We start from the raw sequence: 23,279 nt of genomic DNA on the forward strand, positions 1-23,279 counted from the left end.
GGTGGCCCTTACATCCCCTCCCCTCTGCTTTCTCTCTCTGTGTCTCTTCCCAAGGCCTGGAAAATGACTTGGAACAGCTGCTCAGAGGATTAAAATCTGATGGAAGCGCAGTTTAAATAAACAGAAAATGTTGGATTTTTTTTTTCAGAATTAAAGATGCACACAGGCGCACGCAGCATGAATGTGCACAAGCGTACACACGGATGTGCAAACATGCACCTAAAAGCTTTGGTGCCATCTCTTCACGCCAATTAGGCCTACGAGTGGTTGTTGTGGGATTAGCTGGGCTGCCAGTTTTCAGGCAACTCTGTCTCACCTTTATCCTTTAAAAAATCCTTTTCAATCCAATTGCTGCTGTTTCATTTTTCAAGCAAGCATCAAATCACTTTGCAAGGAGTTATACTGTAAGTGGTCTTATGGACTGTATTAAATTTCACTGACATGTACAGTGAATATCACTGTGGGATTTGGTTCAGTGGAACACATGTAGACTCTTTATATACAGCCCAGTAGCACCCACTGATACTGTACAGCAATAAGAAGTGTGGCTTGTGTGGAAAAGTGACCCGGCACCCAGTAGAGCCCTCTTCTTTCAGCCGCCAACAGAAGAATGAACTCATAGTGCATTTGATTGACAGGTAGGGCTCATCTATTGTTCTGTCCTGTAACTGAGTTGTGGGCACGCATGTGTAAGGGAGGAAGACAGGCAGGGAGCACTGAGTGAAATCGGAGTCCCTGATTGGGCTTGCTTGTGTTTTGTGCTGTACGGACATCACCGGATCTTTCCCCTCATCAGGAGGTCATAATGCCACGCACTGCCTAGGACATCGTGTTCCTTTTACTTATTCATTTATGCCACGCCACTTACAGACCAATCCACTGCAAAAAACGCCACCGTTAAACAACACTTTACACATTGCATGCTAGTTTTGCAGATTTAAGGTTGTTGGTGTACTTCCACTAGTGGCATTAACAGCCTCTGGCCCCAAAACAAGGACGTAGACCTGCTCCAGCGTCCAGAGCTAGAAATGTTGGCTTTTTCTTATGTTTGCAGCCTCAAAACAGGTAGCAAGATTGCTGTGATTAATGTATTTAAAATGTTATCCATATATATTTTGTATGCTTATTGTCAGCTGGTGACTGGGGGCCACTGTGTGTTGGCAGGAGTAAATCTAAGCAATTTTTGCAAAGAAATTCAGAACCCTCTTTGGTGGCAGAGACAAAGACGGGATGAGCTGGGCACATTTTGGCAGGATGTGGTATAGATTTGAATTAAGTAGCATGTAGTTTTTATCTGGAGATGCAGAGAGAGGCAGAACCAACTGTGTCCCATTCAGTATCAGCACAGCTGTCCCAGCATCCATGGAGAATGGATTCCTACTGCTATTGCCATGGGAGGCTTCAGCCAAGAAGAATGAGAGGATATCCAGTGTGCACACGCTTGTGTTTCAAAAGGAAGGCGAGGAGTGAGAGGAGAGAGTAATGCACTGGTGTGTCCGCGTGTACACACATCTGTCTTTGTGTGTGTGATTTTTGCATGTGTGTGTCATATTGTGTCTGCCCGCCTCACTTTCCTTTGCTCATGTCACCTCTGGCATGGATTAGTCTTTGGCACAACCCTGGCAGTGCCCACGGCCCCAGCGCGGTTCTGTGGTTGCCGATATGTTGTGCTGTTGCCATGACTACTGAGCACACACACACGGGTGCTAAATTACATAATTGAGCTAGAATATACAGAGGAAAACAAAATACTTACAATACGATATGAGACAACATGTACAATATTAGAGCGGGGGGGGGGGGGCGTGCGTGTGCGTGTGCGTGTGTGTGTGTGTGTGTGTGTGGTGTGTGTGTGGAGGAGGGAGGTCTTAATTTAGAAATCATCAAGACAAAGTGCGCCTTTACCAGAACGAACCATGAGCAGAAAACAGAAATGCATTGATGAATATTTGAGAGCTTTGTCACTGCGGAGCTCAAGACATCAGTACAGCATGTTCTTTCCTCTGGTTTTGAGTCATAAAGCGAAATAACAGTGGTTTCATTATGTGGGTATTTGGAACAACCAACCTGACAGGGAAATCAAGGATAAGGTGTCTGCAGTGGAAGAAATATTGAGGTGCTTTACTTAAGTAAAAGTATAAATACCATAGTGTAATAATACTCTGTTACAAGTAGAACTCTGCTTTCAGAGTTTTACTTAAGTATAAAACTATTAGCAGCCAAATATACTGGAATTACCAAAAGTAAAAGTACTAAATGGCACATCTCACATTAATGTGTTTTTTTTTATCAACTGATCATATTTATTCGCACATTATTGCCATTATTGCAGCTGGTAAACTTGGAGCCAATGTTAACGAATGTATATACTTATAATTTAAGTTACATCTGGGTCATTTGTGAATTTCCTACTGAAGATCAATAACATTTTAATATTATACTGTATTTTGTATTAAGTAGCTGACTCCCAAAACGTAACTAGTAACTAAAGTTATAAATACATGTAGTGGAGGAAAACAATATTTTCTATTTACTTTCCACACCTAGTGTTGTGTGTGTGTGTGTGTGTGTGTGTGTGTGTGTGAAAGAATGAAACAGAGAAAACAACAGTGTAGATCTACATGAGAGGGTGTGGCACCATGAAGTACATATATATTTTTTTCTTTGCCCTGCACTTCCTTCTCGTCCTGGGCTTCAGGTTCTTATGAATACATCTTGTATCTGTGAGAATAACAGCAATATGTCAAATTCCAGTCAGCATTTCTGCTGGTTTACACTCATGTGCAAAACCTTTGAACTGCAAAGCGCTGTATCATTTAGGATTGATGACTCTGTCACAGTAATTTGTTTAGATAGGTTTGAAGACATGCCTTCTGAGTACACTGCGCCAGGGTATCTTATCACAAAAATAATAAAATCAACTAATTTATTACATTTTGTTTAAATTAGATTTACTAGCTGGGCTCCAGACTCATGATGTCACAAAATCCAGCTTGTGCATATGTCACCACAGACAAACTGTCCACCTGCTGCAGATGGACATGACAGCAGACTTTTAGAGTTTCAACACATTATTCAGCATAAAGGAGTATTAGGAGACACTCCAGTTTGTTGTTAGACATTGTCTAAAGGACAATCACACAATTAGTGAGTGTCACATATCAATTCTTTATTTTCACCAAAGTTACTAGCACAAAAAATGTCATTGCTTTAACTGATTCGAGTCAGAAGACATGTTGCAGACTGTAAAATGAAAAATGTACATTTAGCAGTGTTCAGCTAGTTTTGTTCCAGGTCTAGTGCTACAGAGGACAGACTGAGAATTGTTTCAAAGCCTGCTTTGTTCTTGCACTGAGTAAATTTGAACTAATGCCAGTATCAACACGCGGAGCAAACGTTGACAGCAATTCATTTTCTGTTCTTTCTTCCTAATCAACAAGGAACTGTTCCATAAAACAAGCTTTATAATGCTGAATTTCTGCTATGACGTTGAAGCTCTTTTGTGTTCCGCAAGGAGAAACCTTAAGGATCAGACTTTTGACCAGAAAAAACAAGGAGCGTGCAAAACCATTGTATCGGTCTGTCACAGGTCAGCAGGACTAGATAGAGAGTTGTTGTTGCGGATCATTGACGGCCCACTCAAGGTCACTTCAGTGTGGGCAATCTGGGCATGTTTGGCCTGTCCTGCCTGTCTGTCTGTCTGACCTACATCTCACTGCACTAGCTAAATATATACAGTAGACCCCTCATTACAAAGCATCCAGTTTAATCTGGATGAAATCTGAGCACTGTTTGACTCCCTCTGCATGTTTGACTGCAGCTTTCCCTTCACGGAGCTCCCTAGGCTGACTTGCCATCCAATTCAGTCTCTCATTCAGGTTTAACAAAAATGGCAGATGCAGACATTCACACAAACATGGCACATGCATACACATATTCTGCTGTGGCCACATTTGGTGCACCCATTGTGAAACTGTAGCCTTCATGCAATTAGCAGAATATGGTTGTGTCTGTTAGAATTTGATCCTAAATATGTATCCAAGCTATATTATAATAGCACACCTGCACATATTTAATCACACAAGGCACAGGTGTGCGTTTTTTCAGGAAAGAAAATCATCTGTGATGCAGGACAGTGGATCCCCTTCATCACACAGTGTATTTATTTAAACTAATTTTAACGCTATTAATTATATAAAATGGGTCTTATTGCAGTATTAATGGCATGAAATTGATCTGAAAAGATTTGTGCTTAAATGTTGTTGTTGCTTTTGTCAAACCATTTTAATCATCTAGCCAGCGCTCTTAGCTAGCTATTTCAGCTATGAATCCAATTGTTTTAGCTGTCATTATTAATGGAGTTTTTAAGCAGTCAGTGCATTGTTTTTGACCAGTTGTACAATTTAAAATAATACTGAGGAACATGTATGCTCTCTGTATAACTTACCTCCTCAGACTGTTCCTCAGACTCCATAAAAGCTTCTCTGACTGGTACTTTGTACAGTAACAGAAGTGGGGTGAACTAAAAGATAAGAAGAAACATTATTATCTGCAATAGTGCAAAATAGTTTGGTATTACACAGTTATCCATCACAATTTACCTAATTTTTTAAAACTGTTTATTCATAACTAACTTTTGTCTAACTGTTTCAGCCTTTTACTTTCAGTTACGTCTAGCTAACTGTTTAGACTTTGTAAATGGTTCTGCTTTGTGGATATATATATATGTTCAAATTCAAAGTAAGATTCAAATTAGTTGACCTAATCTTTCCATGTAGCCCCTGGCAACATAACCTGTACGGGCACCTATATAGGAAGCCCAAAAAACACATTACTAATTCTTCAGTTTTTTTTTTTCCTGTGCTTCCTCCTTCCATCCATTCATCCATCCATATATCTATCCTTCCTTTTATTACCACGCAAAACAAACATGTCCACACCCAGTCAGGTCTTGTGAAGCAGTTAAAGTCAACTGGGGACAAAAAAGAAAGATTTCTTCAGGCCATCGTTAACTGTGGAGCAGCAGCGGTGTCTAGATTAGTTTTCAAAACATGATGTTGCGTGGTGATGCCATTTGATGATGGTGCAGCATTTGTGATCTTTTTGCTGCTTCTTTGGATTTCCTTTGAGCAGAGGAGGACCACAGAGGTGTGGTGTCAGCTCATTGATTGTGCCTCACATTCATCATCATGCTGTGTTACCTCATGCTGTGGCAGAGGCAAAAGAGCTCCAGGCAGAGTCCGGACCATGAAGGAGTGTTATACATCAGTTATTTATTTCAGATTATGAGCCTAGCATTGATTATTTGCATGAATTAAACTTAACATAAATGTTTATTATATACTTTCCTTCTCGTTCACTGGGAACATGGCTTGAAGGTGGTGATTGAGCTTTAATAGGCATTTATTGGGTTAATGTTGGAGGGAAAATCTTTTCCTGTCTTGGGGGTGGGTGGAGGAACGTTGACGCTCGGAGGCTTATGAACCCGCAAGTCAAACAGTAATGAAAACAGTTGTGACCTGATTTAAAGAGTAGAGGGAAAAGACAGAGTAGATGGTAAAGGAGGATTTTTAAATTAACAGACAAAAGAATCACAGATGCTTTTCTTTCTTGTTTTCTTTTCTTGCCTGTTTTCTGACTTGTCTGTGTTCCCTTTTCTCTTGTTACCTTCCCTCTCTGTTTCTGCCTGTGTATCTAATTCGGCCACCCCGTCCTGCAAGGAATAGCTGTCACCCCAGGGAACAAAGCGCTAGAGCTTGCTCTTCAGAGCAGGAAGTTGGCATGGGGCCAAGGGTGGAAAATCTATACTCGGTTGCATAATATAACATATCTTTACCTCAGATGAACTCTGAGGAGGCCTGGCAGCTGTGAGCAAACAGAGCTGGAGGGCGGGAGTTTGTGTGTTATTAACTGACTGTTTGTGTGGAAGTGTCTGCGTATGTGTTGGGTATGAGTGTGCGCTCTATGCTTCTTGTGACTTGTGTTTGCTGGTTGGTGCAGCAGGCCCCAGGCTGTTCGAGACCCCCTTGACAGTTGAGAGCAGAGTACATTAGAGTCAAATAGACCCTTGTTGAAAATTAGAAGAAAAAAAACTGCAAGAATCAGAGTAGAGTAGGGTTGAGTAGAAGTGGCCAAGGCCAATCAGGGCTCAGGGTTAGACTCAAACACAACTCTGTGGCTTCTCCTTTTGGCCCAGCCGCCCAATAACTACTATCCCAACTACAGCTGCGCCATACTCCGAGAGGGAATTCAGATATAAACTTTCTGCTCTGTTTAGGCTCAGAGAAATAGCTGCAGGATTAGTGTGTGTTACATGGAAAGTTGTATTTATATATTTGACTGGAAAATTCAGTGCAGAACGAGGATTTCATGTCACTGCTAAAATATAAAACCCAGATGGGCCAGATTTAGCTTTACTTTGCGAGTTCACGGAGCACGATAATCTCTGCTCCTCAGACATTGTGACAGTTTATAAATTCATTTCCACACTGCATTCAACTCTTTGCTGTTATTAAGATGTCTAGCTGGTCTCCACATTCTCTGCATGATATTCTTACAGGAGCATTTTTTGTGATGTGATCGCTCGCAACCATAATGGAGAAAGTGTGTGTGTGTGCTGCTTCTCATTTATGGCTGCAGTTCCTGGGGCTCTGTTGAAACGGGGACATTGAGCGAGTGGACCCGAAAGCAGTTGGCTGTCTGACGTGTCAGACTGCTGTCAGTCTCCTCTGCACATATTGAGAGAATTCCAGTGAAACCTGAAACTGGCCCATTTGTGGTCATCATTCTGAACAAAACGCAATCGCCTCTGCCACCTATTCAGTTCACACACATTTGTTTAATTTATTGCGTTATTTTTTTTCTTTCTTACAATTTATTTTCTGTGAATCTGCGCACCTGAACAAAAGTATTTCCAAGCATGAGTTAGGACTCATGGGGACCACAAATTCCTATATATTGCAGCCAGATTGTGGAGATTTATGATGAAAGTGAATAGGGATGGTGTGGGAGGGTGTGCAGAGGTGCATATTATGGTGCTCTTTTTGTTTAGTTTTGAAGGCCTTGAGAGTAGTGTAGGGGAGTAAAACAACAACACAGCGTTACTTTTCTTTTTCTGCTCAGAAAGATTAAAAACAGGAGTACAGCATGAAGAGAAGGAGAAAAGACAGGAAAGAAGAAGGGAAAAGGGCGATAATGAAGGAGGCCATAGTCTGTGTATAGTCAGTAGACTGGGGAGCACTCCTTTTATTTTTTCAGTATGAACAGTATGATTTGTTTGATTTATTCTCTATCAATCAGCAGAGGACGTATTTAAATGTACTTGATGTATATTTGAGAAAGCCTCTTTATAGCTGAGGCTGTTTGTATTCTCCTTTTACTTTCCTTGGAAGGAGACTGTGATTAAAACAGACGATATAGGCGTATTGTATTTCCAAGGGGACTGGAAAGAATGCAAATGCATCATAACCATATTATACTAGTTAGGAGCGGTGTGTGTTGCCAAGCCTCTGGATACGGGAGAGAGTAGACACAGTTAGACTAAGGGGAACCGAGTCCCACAAAGAGCCAGAATCCCACAACTGCAACAACAGGAGAGGATATCTGACACTGTTGGACTATATTTGACATTTCATAGGATACACACACTACCAAAGCTTTTGCTACACTAAAAGACAGCTTTTCCCTCTGTAAAAAATTAAACGGAGGAAACTCCCCCAAAAAAAAAATGTTCTTGTGTTTCGGCCTTCTTCTGGGTGTGCATGTGGATGTGTGTTCGAGCGCTGCAGAATCCGTTTGGCATTTTTGTTGTGAGGGAAGCATGTTGCTGGTGGGACTTTGGCCGGCACAATCACTCCTCTGTTAAAACAATGCGGCAGTTGTCCTCCCTAACCTAATTACTCCCTCCAGGGGGAGAAAGGCAACAGCACCAAATCCCATAGTTAGGAGCTCTGATCTGGGTCCTGCTGTAAGAAAAGGCCTCATTCATTTCACTCCCTCCTTCTACCACACATGCACACACACACATACACACACATACTTTCTGTTTTTCACATTGGATTTGGCCTGATAGAAGCTAATTATGTTCTAATATATCCTGGTATTTCTCTTGATATCAGTGTTTTACTTGTCATTGTAATTTATTGTTATACATTTATCGTTGCTGTAATTGCATCTAAAGGTTGCCCAATATATAATATATAAACTGATGCATATGCACCAATGCAATACTGGGCTAACTTTACCCAGCACTAATGGGTTGTTTTGACCTGGTATTAATGTTAGTTTTTATATTATTAGTGATCATTTTTATATTATTGGTCTGTTATATCCCCCAAACTAAAATCTGGTTATTTTGAAAAAAAGTGTTGCACAATAAAAGCTCATATTGACTAAGAGTAATATAAAAACGGTGCACATATGACTGTACTTCTGCAGAGCATAAACTTGGTATTAGTATTAGTAGTAATCAGTAGTAATTGTAAATTTGAAGAAAGTTTACACAGTTTATACAACCCAACAGTAGTATAATAAAATAACACTGGGTCAAAATATGTATCCTGTTGTCTTGAGTGGGAAGCCCAGAATTTTTAGCCCAGTATTTTTTGTTTATAAACCTGTTGGGTTATTTTCCAAAATGAAAACCCAGCGTCGGACAGAACAAGCTCAAGTTTCCTCCTCAAACCATCTCACATTCATTTTCAGTTGTGACTTTTCAAACTCCCATGCAAACTGCAAAAATAAATAAGAGCATTCATCTGTGTAATCAGAGTAAATTGTATGAATCACCTTTTAAAGGACTGAATGGACATTTAAAGTAAAACATCTGGTATAGTTTCATCTGTGTGGAAGGTGTGTTTATAGCATTGTGTCTACCTATTGTCATCTTACCTGTTTTAACCTCGTCTTTCAACACTGCCTGCTGTCAATTTCTGGCACGGGGCATGGTTTTGAAAACTTTATTACTGTAACTTCAGACGAGGAAGTCTGCATAGTGAAAGGAAAAAGAGGTGTGTGTTTGTGTGTGTGTAGCCAGAGTCACCAGAAAGAGAAATGGGTGTCAAAGTCTTAACTCTCCGTCAACCAACCTGTTTGCCTTTGTTTATTTGTCTCTCCTCTCAGGGAGATTAGAACAGCCTTTTGTGTGGAGGCTTGAGAAATAAGGATTGAAGTTTATATTTAGAGACTGTTGCAGTGCTTCACTGCTAGTCTAGACTGTTAGGGTTTCGACATCTTTGTTTGTTTATCTGGAAAAAGAAAAGATTTGTTGCCACTGAGATCAAGATTTTTTTTGGCAAGGCAGACCTGCCCATGTACTAACAAAAATGTATATTAACAGCATTTATTTACACTTTCTATTTGACATTAGCAGTTGTTAGATTGAGATGGTGGCCATTTTTGTTCAGTCTGTTTCACAGTGGGAAGAATAATCTTAACAGACCACACGTTGGGGGTATATAAGGAGTGCGTGTGTGTGCGTGTGCGTGTGCGTGTGTGTGTGTGTGTGTGTGTCTTGACATGCAGCCTTGGTCTTAGGTTGAGCTACTTTCTTGTGGAAAGGACTTGAATCCGTCCAGCTCTTGTGGATCCTGTGCCCTGTTTTTGCAGCTCGACACTCACCCCACGGCAGAAGCGGAAGCTCTGCTTTAACAGCATTAGCAGGGCTCTTCCTTCAGCCTCCAGCTCTCTTTGTTAACCCTATCACCGTCCCCACGCACTCCTTTTATAGTCTCTTTGTGATCCTTTACTGGCCTTTGTATCTTCTTTTACAGTTTTTATGTTTCAATTTTATGTAATTTTCTTTCCTACGTTAAGTTGTCTCAGTTCTCTGCCTGTTAAGGCTTTGTCTCCTTTCAGTCTTTTATGTTTACTACTGATTTGTTAACCTGTCCTGTTTATTCAACCTCGTGCCAACTTTTGAAACTCATCTGTGAATGGCAGCCACGATTGAATTTCTCCTGTCACATTAACCTCCTCTTTCTCATTTAAAATTGCAGTAGGTTTATTAATCCCTCATCGTGCTTTAGTTCAGTACATCTGCAGACCCTGAAATTGTGTTTTTGCAAGTTCAACATGAATAATTTTTTTTATGTGCCAGTTTAAACCACTTTGATATTAACCCCTTTTTTGTGAACCACACGTTTTATGTTAAAACCTCCCCTTTAGAACCATAAATTGGCGTGTTTCTAAAAAGGTTTTTAATGAATGTAAATATAATGCAAAAAAACAGGAAATATGTCCCCTGCTCTTTAATTCTTAAATTTTCTTTTCCTTTTTGGCCCTTCCTGTCCTCCCTCCTATTCTTTGTTTTAATTCTATTCTTTTTGCCAGGAGATGTCCTTGTTTATCAGGGCTCGTACAGGCACATAGAACCACACCTCTGTCAAATATTCGCCCCTGGTTGGTGCTTTTTGTCCAGGGAGGGCATGAAACAAAGTACAGACCTACAGGCTGAACACTGAGCCTTTCATTTGATTCAAGATCCACACAGGAACGACTGGAGATCATCAGGATTTAATTAATCACTTATGGCTATGGCTTAATCTCTGTTACTTTTAATGAAAACATGTAAAGCTAAAAAGAAGAACATACAGACAGGAGACCATAAGCGGGGTGTGCACAGACGGGGAGGGTGAGACAGTGGGGGTTGTGAGTTAGGAATGGCAGCGAGGCATTTGCATAAAGGGCAGGGCAGCATGCCCAATGGTGGAAAAGGTTGGCATCATGCCTTTCAGACTGGCAGAGAGGGAAGACTGGAGAGGGAGACAGTGAGAGAGAGGGGGGTGTAGTCAATAGTGCATCCCTTGTTCTGAAAGAGGAGGTCCCTAGCTGTTGGCAGGAGAGCAGGCTAAATCTCTAGTTTGATTGTGTGCTAGATTGCCCCTTTATTTGTCTGATTGCAAAGCATTCAACACTGCATTAGTAGTGAGCTTTACTTTCCTGGAGCCTTTGTTCAGGTTGGAGATTTTCTGTCTTGAATTGGTCTGTGAATGTCTCTACATGTATAAGGTGTGCAGTCAGTTCATCAGGAGATCTGGAGAAGTTTCTGACTCGTCTGTGTTGTGAAGCCTGCATTTGTATCCACCCTAACGTCAGCACCACTGCTGAATTAGCTTGAAGTTGTATTCAGATGTGTTTTCAGAGATAAATACAGGCCTGGAGACAACTGCAGAGAACCAGCCATGGGCTTATCTGTTCATCTTTGTGTGTGTCTCTTACCTTGTGTCTGTCAGAGCCACAACACTCCTGTTCATCTCTGGTCAGCTGTGGTTCTGGTGATATCCAGGTACTAGACAGTGAAAGGGACAGATTCAGTGTAGGTTTGTTGTTTCTGGCCCAAGAGTACTGTATATAAGGTCCCGCTGCTCACCCTATCTCTGGATACCTGTGGTCATTTCAACCACTGAGACTGTGATGCCTGCAGATTCACTGTGACCACAAACCTTGATTCTCTGAGAGAGCCAAGTCATGTCAGGCTGAATGTTGTGGAAATGTGTATTTCCACCTAATGAAATTGTGTTGCCAAAAAACAACATGGTTGTGCAGGGTGTTGGGTAAAGTACCAATACATTCCAAACCTGCTCCGTTGCAAGTATCTTTCCTAACCTTTAAAGCCATTTAATTACTGTATGTTTTATGCAGGTCATCCAGCGGATTCAGCACTAATCACGATCACAAATATGATGAAAAAGACCTACATTCTAATGTATAATAATGCTGCGTAGTGGCATATCATTTGACACCCGCTAAAGGTTTTGGGAGTGCTAATGTAGTGCTTATGCTCTCTCGTAAATCACTGTGAACCCAAACATCATGCACCTGGTGAGAGCAGGGTGTGGACAAAGCTGCATTACTCATTAACTTCACAAAGCTCAAACTCTGTAGAAGCAAGTATGCACTTTACAAATGGTACTAACACCAAGGGTGATGATTCATTGTGTTGTGTTGTAGAGAATCAGAAGGATTTTTTTAAATCACTATTACTGCAACAACACTGTTTGCAGTCAGGTTTACCTTCAAACTCGCAACAAACACCAGTGTTCTGCTCGAGTGCACTACTTGAAAACACAATAGTATTGTTTCAGCTCACTTTCTTCTTCCAGTGGTGTGTGAAAGGCTGACTTTGGCATTTCACAGTCATCTCTTTGTAAAGAGGAGTAAAGCCCTACAGCTTTGTTAAGCGGCAAGTTAACACATGAACCTGAAGATCCTTTTCATTTCAGGCCGTGTTGAAATCCTAATTCTTTGGAGGGATCTTTTCATGAGAGGGCTTTTGGTGTAACATCCCTCTGCTTTGAGCCGGTTGATAAATCAATCTGCTTGTTACTTTTTCTGATGTAAGGCAACCAGACTGTATGGGACTGGCTGCGTATATGCTGTTAAAATTATATGACATCTTACTTCTAGTGTGATAAATTGTTTCTGATGTGTTAATCAAAAATGTATCACCTTCCACCAAACCAAAATACGAAAGCAGGATCAAATAGAATGAATTTGCTAAATGCATTTCTTTGTTGCAGGCCAGGCACACGGTGTTTACTGATTACAGAGCTGGTTTCTACCAGAGTAGAAAATTAACACCTACCACCAGCCAAATGCTGCTAAAAGCTGGCTGTGGTTTTAAGTTTGTCTCCTCTACCAAACACTTTGGCAGGCTTATTATTTGGATCTTGATTGCTGAATTGGCTGATGTAATTCTTCAATTTACCAGTTTAAATAGTTATATTTTAAATCTATAACCAATAAGGCAAAAAAAAAAAAAAAAAAAAAACACAAAAAGGACAAAATGTCTTATTCTGGTCAGTAGTATCACCACTACTCAGTCTGCTCTGGCAGCAGTGTGAGCAGCAGTAGTCTGTTGGCTGGTACAGTGAGAAAACACTCAGTCATTGCTGTTGTGTCGCTGAGTCGGCCTGCCCCGGCACGGCCAGCCACACACACACACACACACACACACACACACATACACACACACAGGCTATGCAGATGTGAGCTTTGATTTTATAGGTAAATTTCCAGTGTGACATCAGCAGCATTATGATACATGTCGATGCACAGCATCATGCTGTGTTGAGGTTAGGTGAAATATATGTCAGTGCGTTCCTCTGCTCCTCCCATCTCACTCATCAATACTGTCATCTTCATCCAAGAACAGCTGCACGTCTCAACACGCACTACACCTCCTCAAGCGGGAACAGATACTGTGAAGAATATCACAGAAACAGCACCAAATTATCTGATTTAGCTTGATCCCATTGAATTTAAAAGTTGTATGTAAGGTTTTCCCTTCATTTCCACGCATGAAAAGTGTGTTTCTCTAATGTAATCAATCCGTATTTGTCCTCCTGCTGATAAAATCTCATGTAGTACCAGACACTGGTGGCAGGAGTTGCAGGAGGATGAACCAGGGGCCAGACGTTAGGAAGGGCCCAGTGCATGTTACAGTGCAGCCAGGCAGCAGAGCCTCTTTGTGGGACTGGAATGTACTGTTCGTGCCTCTTCCTCGGTTGCCCCCCCCCGCCGCCACCACCACCACCACCACAGACACACACACATATAGCCCACCCTGGGCACGTTAGCACGCAGCCACCGCAAATTGCTTACAGATTTTTCACACATAGTAACGTGCTGGTTTGTAAACTCAGATAAGTGCAACCAACACAGGGCGCTGAGCTCTGCGGATCTTTATCCATCACCTGCTTTGTTATGGCAGAGTGTGGGCCGTTCTAAGGTCCTTTTTAAACCCTGTCTTTAAAATTGACTCCTCTGTCTCCCCCTGCCTATTCCTAATGATTAACAGGAGTGATTACTGTGTGTGATAAAGGTGGAGGGTCATGCAGCAGGCACTGTAGCTTGTTCTGATTACAGTAGAAAACCCACAGTAAACTTAAAAAGATGGGCTTTCTATAGCACCAGGACACAGTTTGGTTAGAAACCAGAGAAAACACCTACTACCTGGTGATGTTTAAACCCCTAAATGGCAATTTCTATAAAGTCCTACAATATAAATACAACATGAGACCAGTTTTTCAAAAAACATTCTCATCTGTACAATAGCTTGTTTTTATGTCACTGATTTAATGTCATGTCACACAGGCCTTTACCATCCCTGTACTCTTAAGTAAATGACTGAATCTCTTTACCCCTCCTCTCCATCCCTCATAACTCCATCTCCTCCATCACCTTCCTCTGCCCTGGCTTTCTATCAGATGTCCAAGCTGGGGTCAGGGGGAGCTGGTGTCAGGCTCTGTCCGGGGTCAGGGACACTCAGCTGGGCAGGAGAGGACGGAGTCGAGCCCCAGCCAGTACAGAGCCACGCTAATGAAGGGCCAGGCAGCTGGGAGGCCCGCAGGTTATGCAGTCCGTGGATTAATTGGTCTAATGAGATGCAGCATAGCCTCGGTGAGGTCAGGTACCGCAGGACGGTGCAGGACAAAGCAGGGCGAAGAGGCCTACTGCTGGGTCAGACACAGGAAGAGACGTTTATCAGTCTGAGTTTGGTCAGTGTTTCTTAAGTTAAACATTTACGAATAATGTAGGCAAGACATGTAAATTGCTCCTGTTCTGGGAATTCAAAACAGTCAGAATTATTTAGGCAATCAATGCTGGTTGGAAAACAAAACATCCTAGCCAAGGATTTATCATAACAACAAAAAAAATAATAATAATGCATTTCACTGTGCCAGAGTTTTGATTATTTGGCTTGAGGATTTGGACTTGAGAGCAAAGCTCACTTTTACCTCCATCATTTCCTGGAACAGCAGACAAGGTTGCCTGAATAAAAACTAAACAGATATGTCTAATTACTTTGTAATTTTAACTGCATTCTTTCTATTGACCTGCATTTAGGGATATAGAGAGATTTACTTTTTAGCAGACAGGGTGGTCTCCTGCTTACTCATGTTCAGCTCTTTATTCATTTATTTACAGAATTTTAGTGTCTTATACACACAAACTGCTACTTCTACATACAAAGTTGTAAGAAAATATAGTGACTACTATAAATTGTCTGATAATTATCAATCTGACTTTCCTGTTGACCTTTACAAAGGCTCCATACTAAACTGGCTGAAAGATGCAAAAATTCTGATCCATATTAAAAAAATCTAAATTAAAATATACTAATTAGATAAATATTATAAGATTATTTCTCTATCTAGTTTATTTTAAAATAAAATATAAATTATTAAAGTGTTTAAAAGCCTAATAGCAAACAAAAATAGGATCACAGTAGGATGATCTTTAAATGTTATTTATGCCAATTTTAAAAAAAAAACAAACTACCAATAATATAAGCTATTTTAAACTCTTGTCTGTTCATTGAAACAGCTGAAAATGCGAAGTGTTTTGCAGGCGCACCAATGAATCTGGGCTTTCGAGAGTAAAAAGCCTTTTCTCTCCTCTCCTCCTCACTGAAAGAGTTAATCTGAAGTTGGCAGCCAACTCCACAGTCTCGGTCAGACGTGCGGGGAATCGAAAAATAAAGGACTTCAAAATCATTCCTTTTGTCTTGTCATAGACTGTTTAAATTCAGCTGAAGGTTTTATGCATCAACGTTTAAGACGTAATCTGTCGCTTTTACAGTGGGAAAAGCTGTTTGGGGCTTGTATGTTGATCTTTAATTAAAAATAAAAATCCTAACAGCATACATTTTATATTTAAGTTTATTTATATAATTTTTTTAATATTTAAATAGAAGCACCGAATAAATACATACGTGGATGATAAAATCCGACAAAATGGGCTCATCCATGGCTGCACACAGCAAAATTAACTCTTGTTATTCATGAAATTTCATTTCCTAAACAGTATCCCGGGTCATTTAGGGTCCTGCAGGGAAGTGCACTTCACTGGCTCGACTGACAACATTTGCAGATATTTTCAGTACATATTTGAGTGTGTTTTCCGGTTCTTCTCTTGATATTAACCTACTCGACATCGGATTTTAGTAACGGTGTAGCACAAATGTGTCGCTTGCGGGAATGCCAGCTTTTTTCATTTCCATGCTTTTCCTGGCAGGCGCTGTGGATGATGTCTTAACTCTTTTTAAAGTGTTCATATTTTTAAGTGCCCTGTGAGCAGAGAGTGAGTGACAAGGAGGCGATGGTCTTATTAACGGCGCCTGGATGCTATTTCATGAGCATCAGCCAGAGAAACATGTTGGTAGAAAATGAGTTCACCATATAGCGACATAGAATTTTTTTCCTTTTTTTAACCACGTGACTTTTAAGGTGAAGGCGCTAAAACACCGGAAGCTCTGGTTTGAACAGGTGAGGCGGAAAGGGCCTGGTTGCGCTTCAGTCGCTGCTACAAGCTTGTGAAAATACCAGGAAGCAAACTCCGTCACCTCCGACTGCTAATTATAAAATTAAATCCAGAGGGCCAAGCGCGTTTGGCCTTAATTTAATTTGCAGGTAAGGGGATTAACCGAGAAACACCTTCCATGATGGTTTTATGCTGCTTCGATAAGCTGAACAAGCGCAATTTTGCTTACCGGCAGCCTGAGCATCACACATTGTAGGCCCAGTGTGGTGCAGACATGCAGCTCTCCCACGGAGAGTTTGAATGATTGTTTTTCTGGCAGCTTGAAGGAATCTGCATAACAGTTATTCCTGCAAAAGCAATATGTTTTTTTTTTTTCAGCCCATGGAAAGCAAATAGCATAGCTAAGGAAAATGACTTAAACCCCCTTGTAGTCAAATTCCAGTGACATTTGAATGCTGGTTTATTTGCATTTTGGCAAGGTCACCCAGCAAGCTTTAATGCTTATTGAAAAGCAGACACACGCGAATCACATTCAAGTGCCAGTTATCTTCTCTTGCTACTTCCCTGATGTTTGTGCTGCAGGTGGTGATTGAAACAGAAATATGGTGGCACCTTAAACACACACACACTCTCTCACACACACACACAGCACAGATTTGAGAATGGCCTTTCTTCCTTTGTTGTGTTATCTGACCACACATCAAATTTTGGCATGGGTCAATGATGCACTGCGAGTAAATGCAGAGGTGTGTTGTCTTTCAGTGTGTTAGTAGATGATTGGCGGAGTCTGTATTTCATTAGACTAATGTTTATGACTGTGATAAAGCTGAAACGCATTTCTGCTTGGAATGAAGGTCTAAGCCGTGATGTTGATTAGAGGCGGGCTGGTGTTATTGTGTATGTTTGACAGTTGGAATGCTTTTGCCCGGGCCTTTGTTTCTTACTGCAATGCAATTTAGCTTTGATTAAATGACTATTTCACTGACCTATGTGCTTATTAGAAAATGTAGGCCTTTGTCTTACATTTGTCTGTTCTCTGGATTCTTGGCTGTTGCATCTGAAACTAGACAAGGGGAGACATTTGTGAATTCTTTACAGAAATAGCTTAATTAGAGCTGCAGCTGTTTTTGTTTTTTTTGATCAGTTTATAAAATAATGTTTTGTAATTTTCTTCATTCATTGTTTTGTTTACAAAAAACCCAGAAAGTTGTGAGGAATGCCTCGAGCCTAAGGTGCCATCTTTTAAATTGCTTGTTTCCAACCAATTGTCAGAAACTCATAAAATAATTTGCTTAGTTTTGCCTGTGACAAGGAAGAGCATCAGATCCTCAAGTCTGATGAAATGGAGCTTTGAGTATTTATGTTTGAAAGCGATGAGTCAATTGTCAGGATAGTTGCAGGTAAATTTGCGGTTGAGTCGCTGATTGTTTCAGGTCTATGCTTGTTCTTTGGATGTGCAAGTTGTCAACTGCGTGATTCTCTAAGTCAGTGTATGTGTTTTATTGCCTTGGATTCCAGCATTGGCTAAGTGGTCACCGTTGACAGAACTGCACATGAACTAGAGAAACACAGGATTTCTATATACGCCGAATTTTTCTTTTTCTGTGGTTTTTGTCTGGACCGATGAGCCTGTCTTGGCAGCACCCGTGCCTTCAGAGTGGCTGTATGCAGAGCAGGTGCAACCCTGAATGCCATGCTTCACAATGAGGCAACATGGCAGCCATTGCCGCTCCCAGCCTGAACGCTGGTTCCTCCTGGGAGCTTGGGAGGGAAAGCGCAGAGCAGATTTTGGTTTGGGGATTTCGTGGGAGACGTTTACACCCTCTCTCACCATTTATCTTCTGCTTCTGCTTGAAACAGAAAAGGCATGTTCAGTTTCCTCTACCCGCTGCCTTCCTCCTTAAATTCTGTAACCATTTGTGCCTCTAAATCATCTCATCATCCATTTCTGTGTGTGCACTGGCTGCTTGGGTTTGTTTCTCCCTCTTTGTTTGCTGTGGTAAACCCACGAGCAGCTGCCGGTGGTGGGGTCTGAAGGGATTCTGAAGCTGTGTGTCCTCTCTTTGCCATCCTCTGCCAAGGTGGCATTATGCAAGCAGAGAGCGGGGTAGAGAGAGGCAGAGGAGGGCGGGGGCTTGTGTGTGTTTTTGTGTGTGTTTTTGTGTGTGAGTGTGTGTGAGAGAGGGAGACGAGGCGATGGCGGCCATAGTAAAGATGGAGGCAGGTTGAGAGCTGCAGGGATTGGTGCAGGAGAAGACTTGCTCCCCTGAACTTTGCCTCTCTGTCTGAGTGGAACTTGTCGATTTGGCAAATTGTGCAGCATCGGACAAGGCTGCGCTCTCTCTTGCACTCCCACCTGCTCCCTCTCTCTCCCCCTCACACACACATGCTCTCCCCCTCACACACTCTCTCTCTCTTTCTCTCTCCCTCTCTGCTGTGCGCGCTCGCTCTGTCCCTCTCATTGCCACTACACACCCCCTCTCCCTCTCCTCCCCACCCTCTCCTCTTTCTCTTTTCCCTCCCTTTCAGCTCTTGAAGCTAACGCATTGGCTGGGCTACAGGCATCTTGTTGCCAAATAGGTGGGCCCTACTCGTGTTGGCAAAGGCTCAAGCAATGGTTAGGGAAAGAACGCAGAGAGGACGAGAGACGGCGAGCAAGAAACAGAAAGGGAAAGAGAGAGAGTTGGAGAGAAAAGGGGAAAAAAGAAGCAGCACTCGGCTTTGCCAGCGGTCGTATGCGCTCGTCCAACATTGATTCGGCTCTCTATTTTTTTTCCCCTATTCTGTGCTCTGCTCTCCCTGGCCCCCCCATCTGTGTGTGTGCGTGTGAGTGAGTGTGTCTCTGTGAGTTTTGTGCCGGGCCCAGGGATCAGAACAGACACCACTACCAATTACACTTTGCCAAGGATTTTTTTTTTTTTTTTTTTCCAAGGTTCATTTTTTTATTTTTTGGGAAGCACAAAGGACTGTTTATTTTAAACTGCATCTATCCCTGTTTGTTGAAGTTTTTTTCCTAACACGTGTTCAAAACTGTTAATATTTCTATTTTTACCTGCAGTTTTTTTTTTTTTTTTTTTTGCTCCAAGTTCTTATGTCTTTTTAGAGATTTTTATTTTTTGTTTTTGCTTTTTGTCTAATAAGCTTCTGGCTGTGTTCCTATTGCAACACATTTCCTTCTTCTTAAAATATTGTTTTTGATTTTTTTTTTTTTTTTTTTTGGTTTCAAACTTTGCCCAGTGTTTTTAGTGAACAGCATATTCTGCAAATTATTTTTTTACAACCCCACCCCCCCCTCCCCAGCCAGATTTTTTTTTTTTTTTTTTTTAAATCTGCTAATTTTCCACTCCCTGCCAAACCAGTTTTTGCTTTACATTGGGGAGCGCGGGAGGAAAGAAAAAAAAAACTGGTGCAGGAGATTTTTTTTTTTTCCACTTTAAACGCTGTGCCAAATTTATGATGAGAGTGCAAAATGGTAACTACCAGGCCGTCTGTCTTCCTCTTGCAGTGTGGTTTTCTGTGGTGATTTCTGTCTGCTTTCAGTTTGTTGTGGAAATGTGAGTCTGGTTGGAGCTCCCTTGCATGGTAGCAGAGATAGGAAATGGTATGGCTGATCTTTTAGCAGCACATTTCAACAGTGGTCTTGTGGCAGCAAAGCTTGGCGGTGGTGAGCGACCGGTGTGTGGCAACCCTGGCACAGGAACGCTATGGCGAGATCTGGGCTTTGTTGCCCAGAGATATGTAGTGAAGGTATTATGGTACAGCAGAATAACTTCTCTTCTTACAGCAGGAAAACGGGAGCACAACTTGGCTCAGCTTTTCAGCAGCTTTTGCTTTTAACGTCATGAGTTTAGTATTTTTTTTTTTTTTTCCTGTTTGTTTAGAAAAATGAGGCTTTGCATTACATCTTACAGTTAATAATTTAGCTGCATGTTTATATTTTTTTGACTTGTAATAATTATGAAATATATCATCTTTGAGAATATTAATTGAAATAGATATTTATTTTAATATTTTATTTATTTAATTGGATTTTAAGTGAACATTTTGTCATTTTGATTTGACTGACAATATAACACTATTATCAGACATTTCATTACAGTTTCACTCTTACCCTATTGCTTCATTTTAATTTAAAAGTGTGTAAATGTTTTAACAGCTGTATTTTAAAGATTTGCTTTCTATATTTCAAACCTCCTGCTATGTTTCTCTCATCAGGATGAATTTCATCCCTTCATCGAGGCCCTTCTCCCCCATGTCCGTGCCTTCTCCTACACCTGGTTCAACCTGCAGGCCCGTAAGCGCAAGTACTTCAAGAAGCACGAAAAGAGGATGACCAAGGATGAGGAGCGTGCGGTGAAGGACGAGCTGCTGGGGGAGAAGCCAGAGATCAAGCAGAAATGGGCCTCACGCCTGCTGGCCAAGCTCCGCAAGGACATCCGGCCTGAGTTCCGTGAGGACTTTGTGCTCACCATCACGGGGAAGAAGCCCCCCTGCTGCGTGCTGTCCAACCCTGACCAGAAGGGCAAGATTCGCCGCATCGACTGCCTCCGCCAGGCCGACAAGGTTTGGCGGCTGGACCTGGTGATGGTCATCCTGTTCAAGGGCAGCCCCCTGGAAAGCACGGATGGGGAGAGGCTGGTCAAGTCGCCACAGTGCTCCAACCATGGCCTGTGTGTCCAGCCGCACCACATTGGAGTGACAGTCAAGGAGCTGGACCTCTACCTGGCCTACTTTGTCCACACACCAGGTATGTGTACAGGTTTACTGTAGTCACTTATATGGCACCCATACGTCACCTTTTTCATGTGGTCTTTTATGCATATACACACACATCACCGTACAGAGATCACTGTGTGACGTGTCATACACACTTTAGCTCGTGAGTCATAGATTATACCATGCTATTCACCATGTACCAGGCTGAGCAAATGCCAAGCTTTGATAAACACAGTCAGCCTAGAAATAACAACTGTATCTTGACATTTAAAGGTACAGTCTGCACAGAATAATCTTTAAAAAAACGATGTTTCTATCAGCTTTAAATAGATTCTGACAGTCCAGCTTAAAACCTTTGTTTACCCAGAGATATGTTTGCATTGGTACATTTGTTCAAGTATTTGTGTGCAAATTTGTCTAAATCCAAATGTGCATGTTTTCCGGTGCCATCTGTAAACAAAAGCATCTGCAAACCTGTTTATCTGTGTGTGCATGCATGTACGTATGTGTGCATGTGTGAGGCAGTTTGTCATGTTTGTAATCCATGTGTATGTAGTGAGATGGTGTGTATCAGTAGCAGTGTGGTGCGTGCTGTAGGTTCTTTTGTGTGTGTGTGTGTGTATGTGTATGTATGTAGTGGTCTGAAGAGTGCAGTGACAGCTGGCTCAGTCCCAAGTAGTTTAGGATGTAGGGAGAGTCTGCCTGACTGCAGTTGCAGTGGTCTCAGCCATACGCTACTTTACACAGACACACACAAATACCCAAGCTGCCCAGTTTGTTATTCGTCTGATTCTACAGATCTCACACACACACAAGCTGAAGTTTTTCTGCTCCTGACAACGTGGCTCTGCCTCTTGTTTATGAGATGTTTTATATTTCCATATTCGGTACACGTTTCCTGCTATGACTGAAGTTAAAATGGAGATGTTGAAAATAGTTTAGTATGATGTGTGTGCAAACCCGCATGCATTCTTGTGTGAAGGCTCCGATACACACTGTAAATATATTTTTGAAAAAAATGACTTTTGCAGTCATAAGAAAAGAGAAGAAAAGAGTGGATTTATTTTATAGAATTATTCTATAACAGCTTCAGCTGTGACCAAAATGCTTAACACAATAATTATAATAATTACATGTTTTTTTTAAAAAATCCTGCATAAAAAAAAATCAAGTTTTTAGTCCCTTGAAGAATTGAATTTCTGCTAAATGTTCTCACACTTTCACCACAGCTTCATGTACACAGAAAGAGCAAATCTGTTTTTTGGAGGTGTATCGATGTCAGGTGATGCAGTTTAAAACTGTCTTCAGTCAAAATTTTAAAATAGCACAGTGATATTGTATTAATTGTTTCTAAAAGAATAGAGCATATTTTTCTAAATGCCTGAGATTTATTAGTGTAATATATTGAAAAGTGAAGCCTAGTGAGATGAGCAGGACTTCAAATAGACTGTGGCTACAGGTTTAGCTGTATTCATGTTGCAAGTGGAGATAATATGCAGATATGTTTGCCTTTTTGTGTTGATTTATTTAACAGTTGCAGGCCAGATGACTATTGCCAGAATTCAGGTAATGGCAGGTGGAAACATTGACTGCATGATCTCTTTTTCGCTCTCCAACTCTCTCTCGTCTCAAACACAACCACACACACAGTTAGAGACACTTCTTCTGCCCTTTATTATTATCCAGGGTTCTTTTACCACACACTGGCATACAGTTACAGGGCTTTAATTCTTCTCGTTGGCAGGGAGGTGCAGCGTTTCTCTGTGACAGAGTACCCCATGCCAGGCTCCTTTCAGCCCAGTGTGTAACTCTGCTTGAGTTTGCAGGGCCTCCGTGAGCGCCTCTTCCTGTTCCACAATGCGCCGTGGCAAACCACGGCTCAGATTAGCTCCCAGCGCAGCCTGGTGCCCCTCAGAGTAAAGCCTTGTTTTTACTCCGTGCCAGAATCCACCAGCCACTCACCCCAGTGCATACACTGAGTGAGCCTTCATCTTTCTGGTGTTTGTGCATCATTTGGATTTCTTTTTGTACATATATATACTGTATGTACATAATCAACTTCTCATATCGCTGCAGATTCTCAGAGGGCACATCGTAAATGAAGCATTATTTTTTGCTTTTCCCCGCATGTGCTTGTGTCTGAAAAAGAAAAAAGTTGAATGCATTTGCGGAGCACGGGTCCTCTCTTGTGGGAGGGAGAATGTTTCCTGTTCTGACGCTGCTCAGCTTTTCCACAGCAATCTGAAAAGCCGTTTGTGCAGCACCTTGCAGATACGACTAGAATAGAACAGAGAACATTT

At 41.5% G+C, this 23,279-nt stretch overlaps 1 protein-coding gene across 20 annotated transcripts in view; it reads left to right on the forward strand.

Moving 5' to 3' along the window:
* The window catches only part of nfixb (nuclear factor I/Xb), a 125,195-nt gene that overhangs the window by 16,436 nt on the left and 85,480 nt on the right, over positions 1–23,279 (forward strand). For 18 of the 20 annotated variants that reach the window (XM_026324202.2, XM_033325325.1, XM_026324215.2 and 15 more), the window contains one exon: positions 20,479–21,010. In XM_026324202.2, the coding sequence (XP_026179987.1) occupies positions 20,479–21,010 (532 nt within the window). Of the gene's footprint in view, positions 1–19,687; positions 19,736–19,918; positions 20,011–20,478; positions 21,011–23,279 lie in introns of those variants that run through there. The other 2 variants (XM_026324209.2, XM_026324196.2) reach the window with 2 other exon arrangements.

Source organism: Mastacembelus armatus, chromosome 8, assembly GCF_900324485.2.
Source record: "Mastacembelus armatus chromosome 8, fMasArm1.2, whole genome shotgun sequence".
Classification (NCBI taxonomy): Eukaryota; Metazoa; Chordata; class Actinopteri; order Synbranchiformes; family Mastacembelidae; genus Mastacembelus; species Mastacembelus armatus.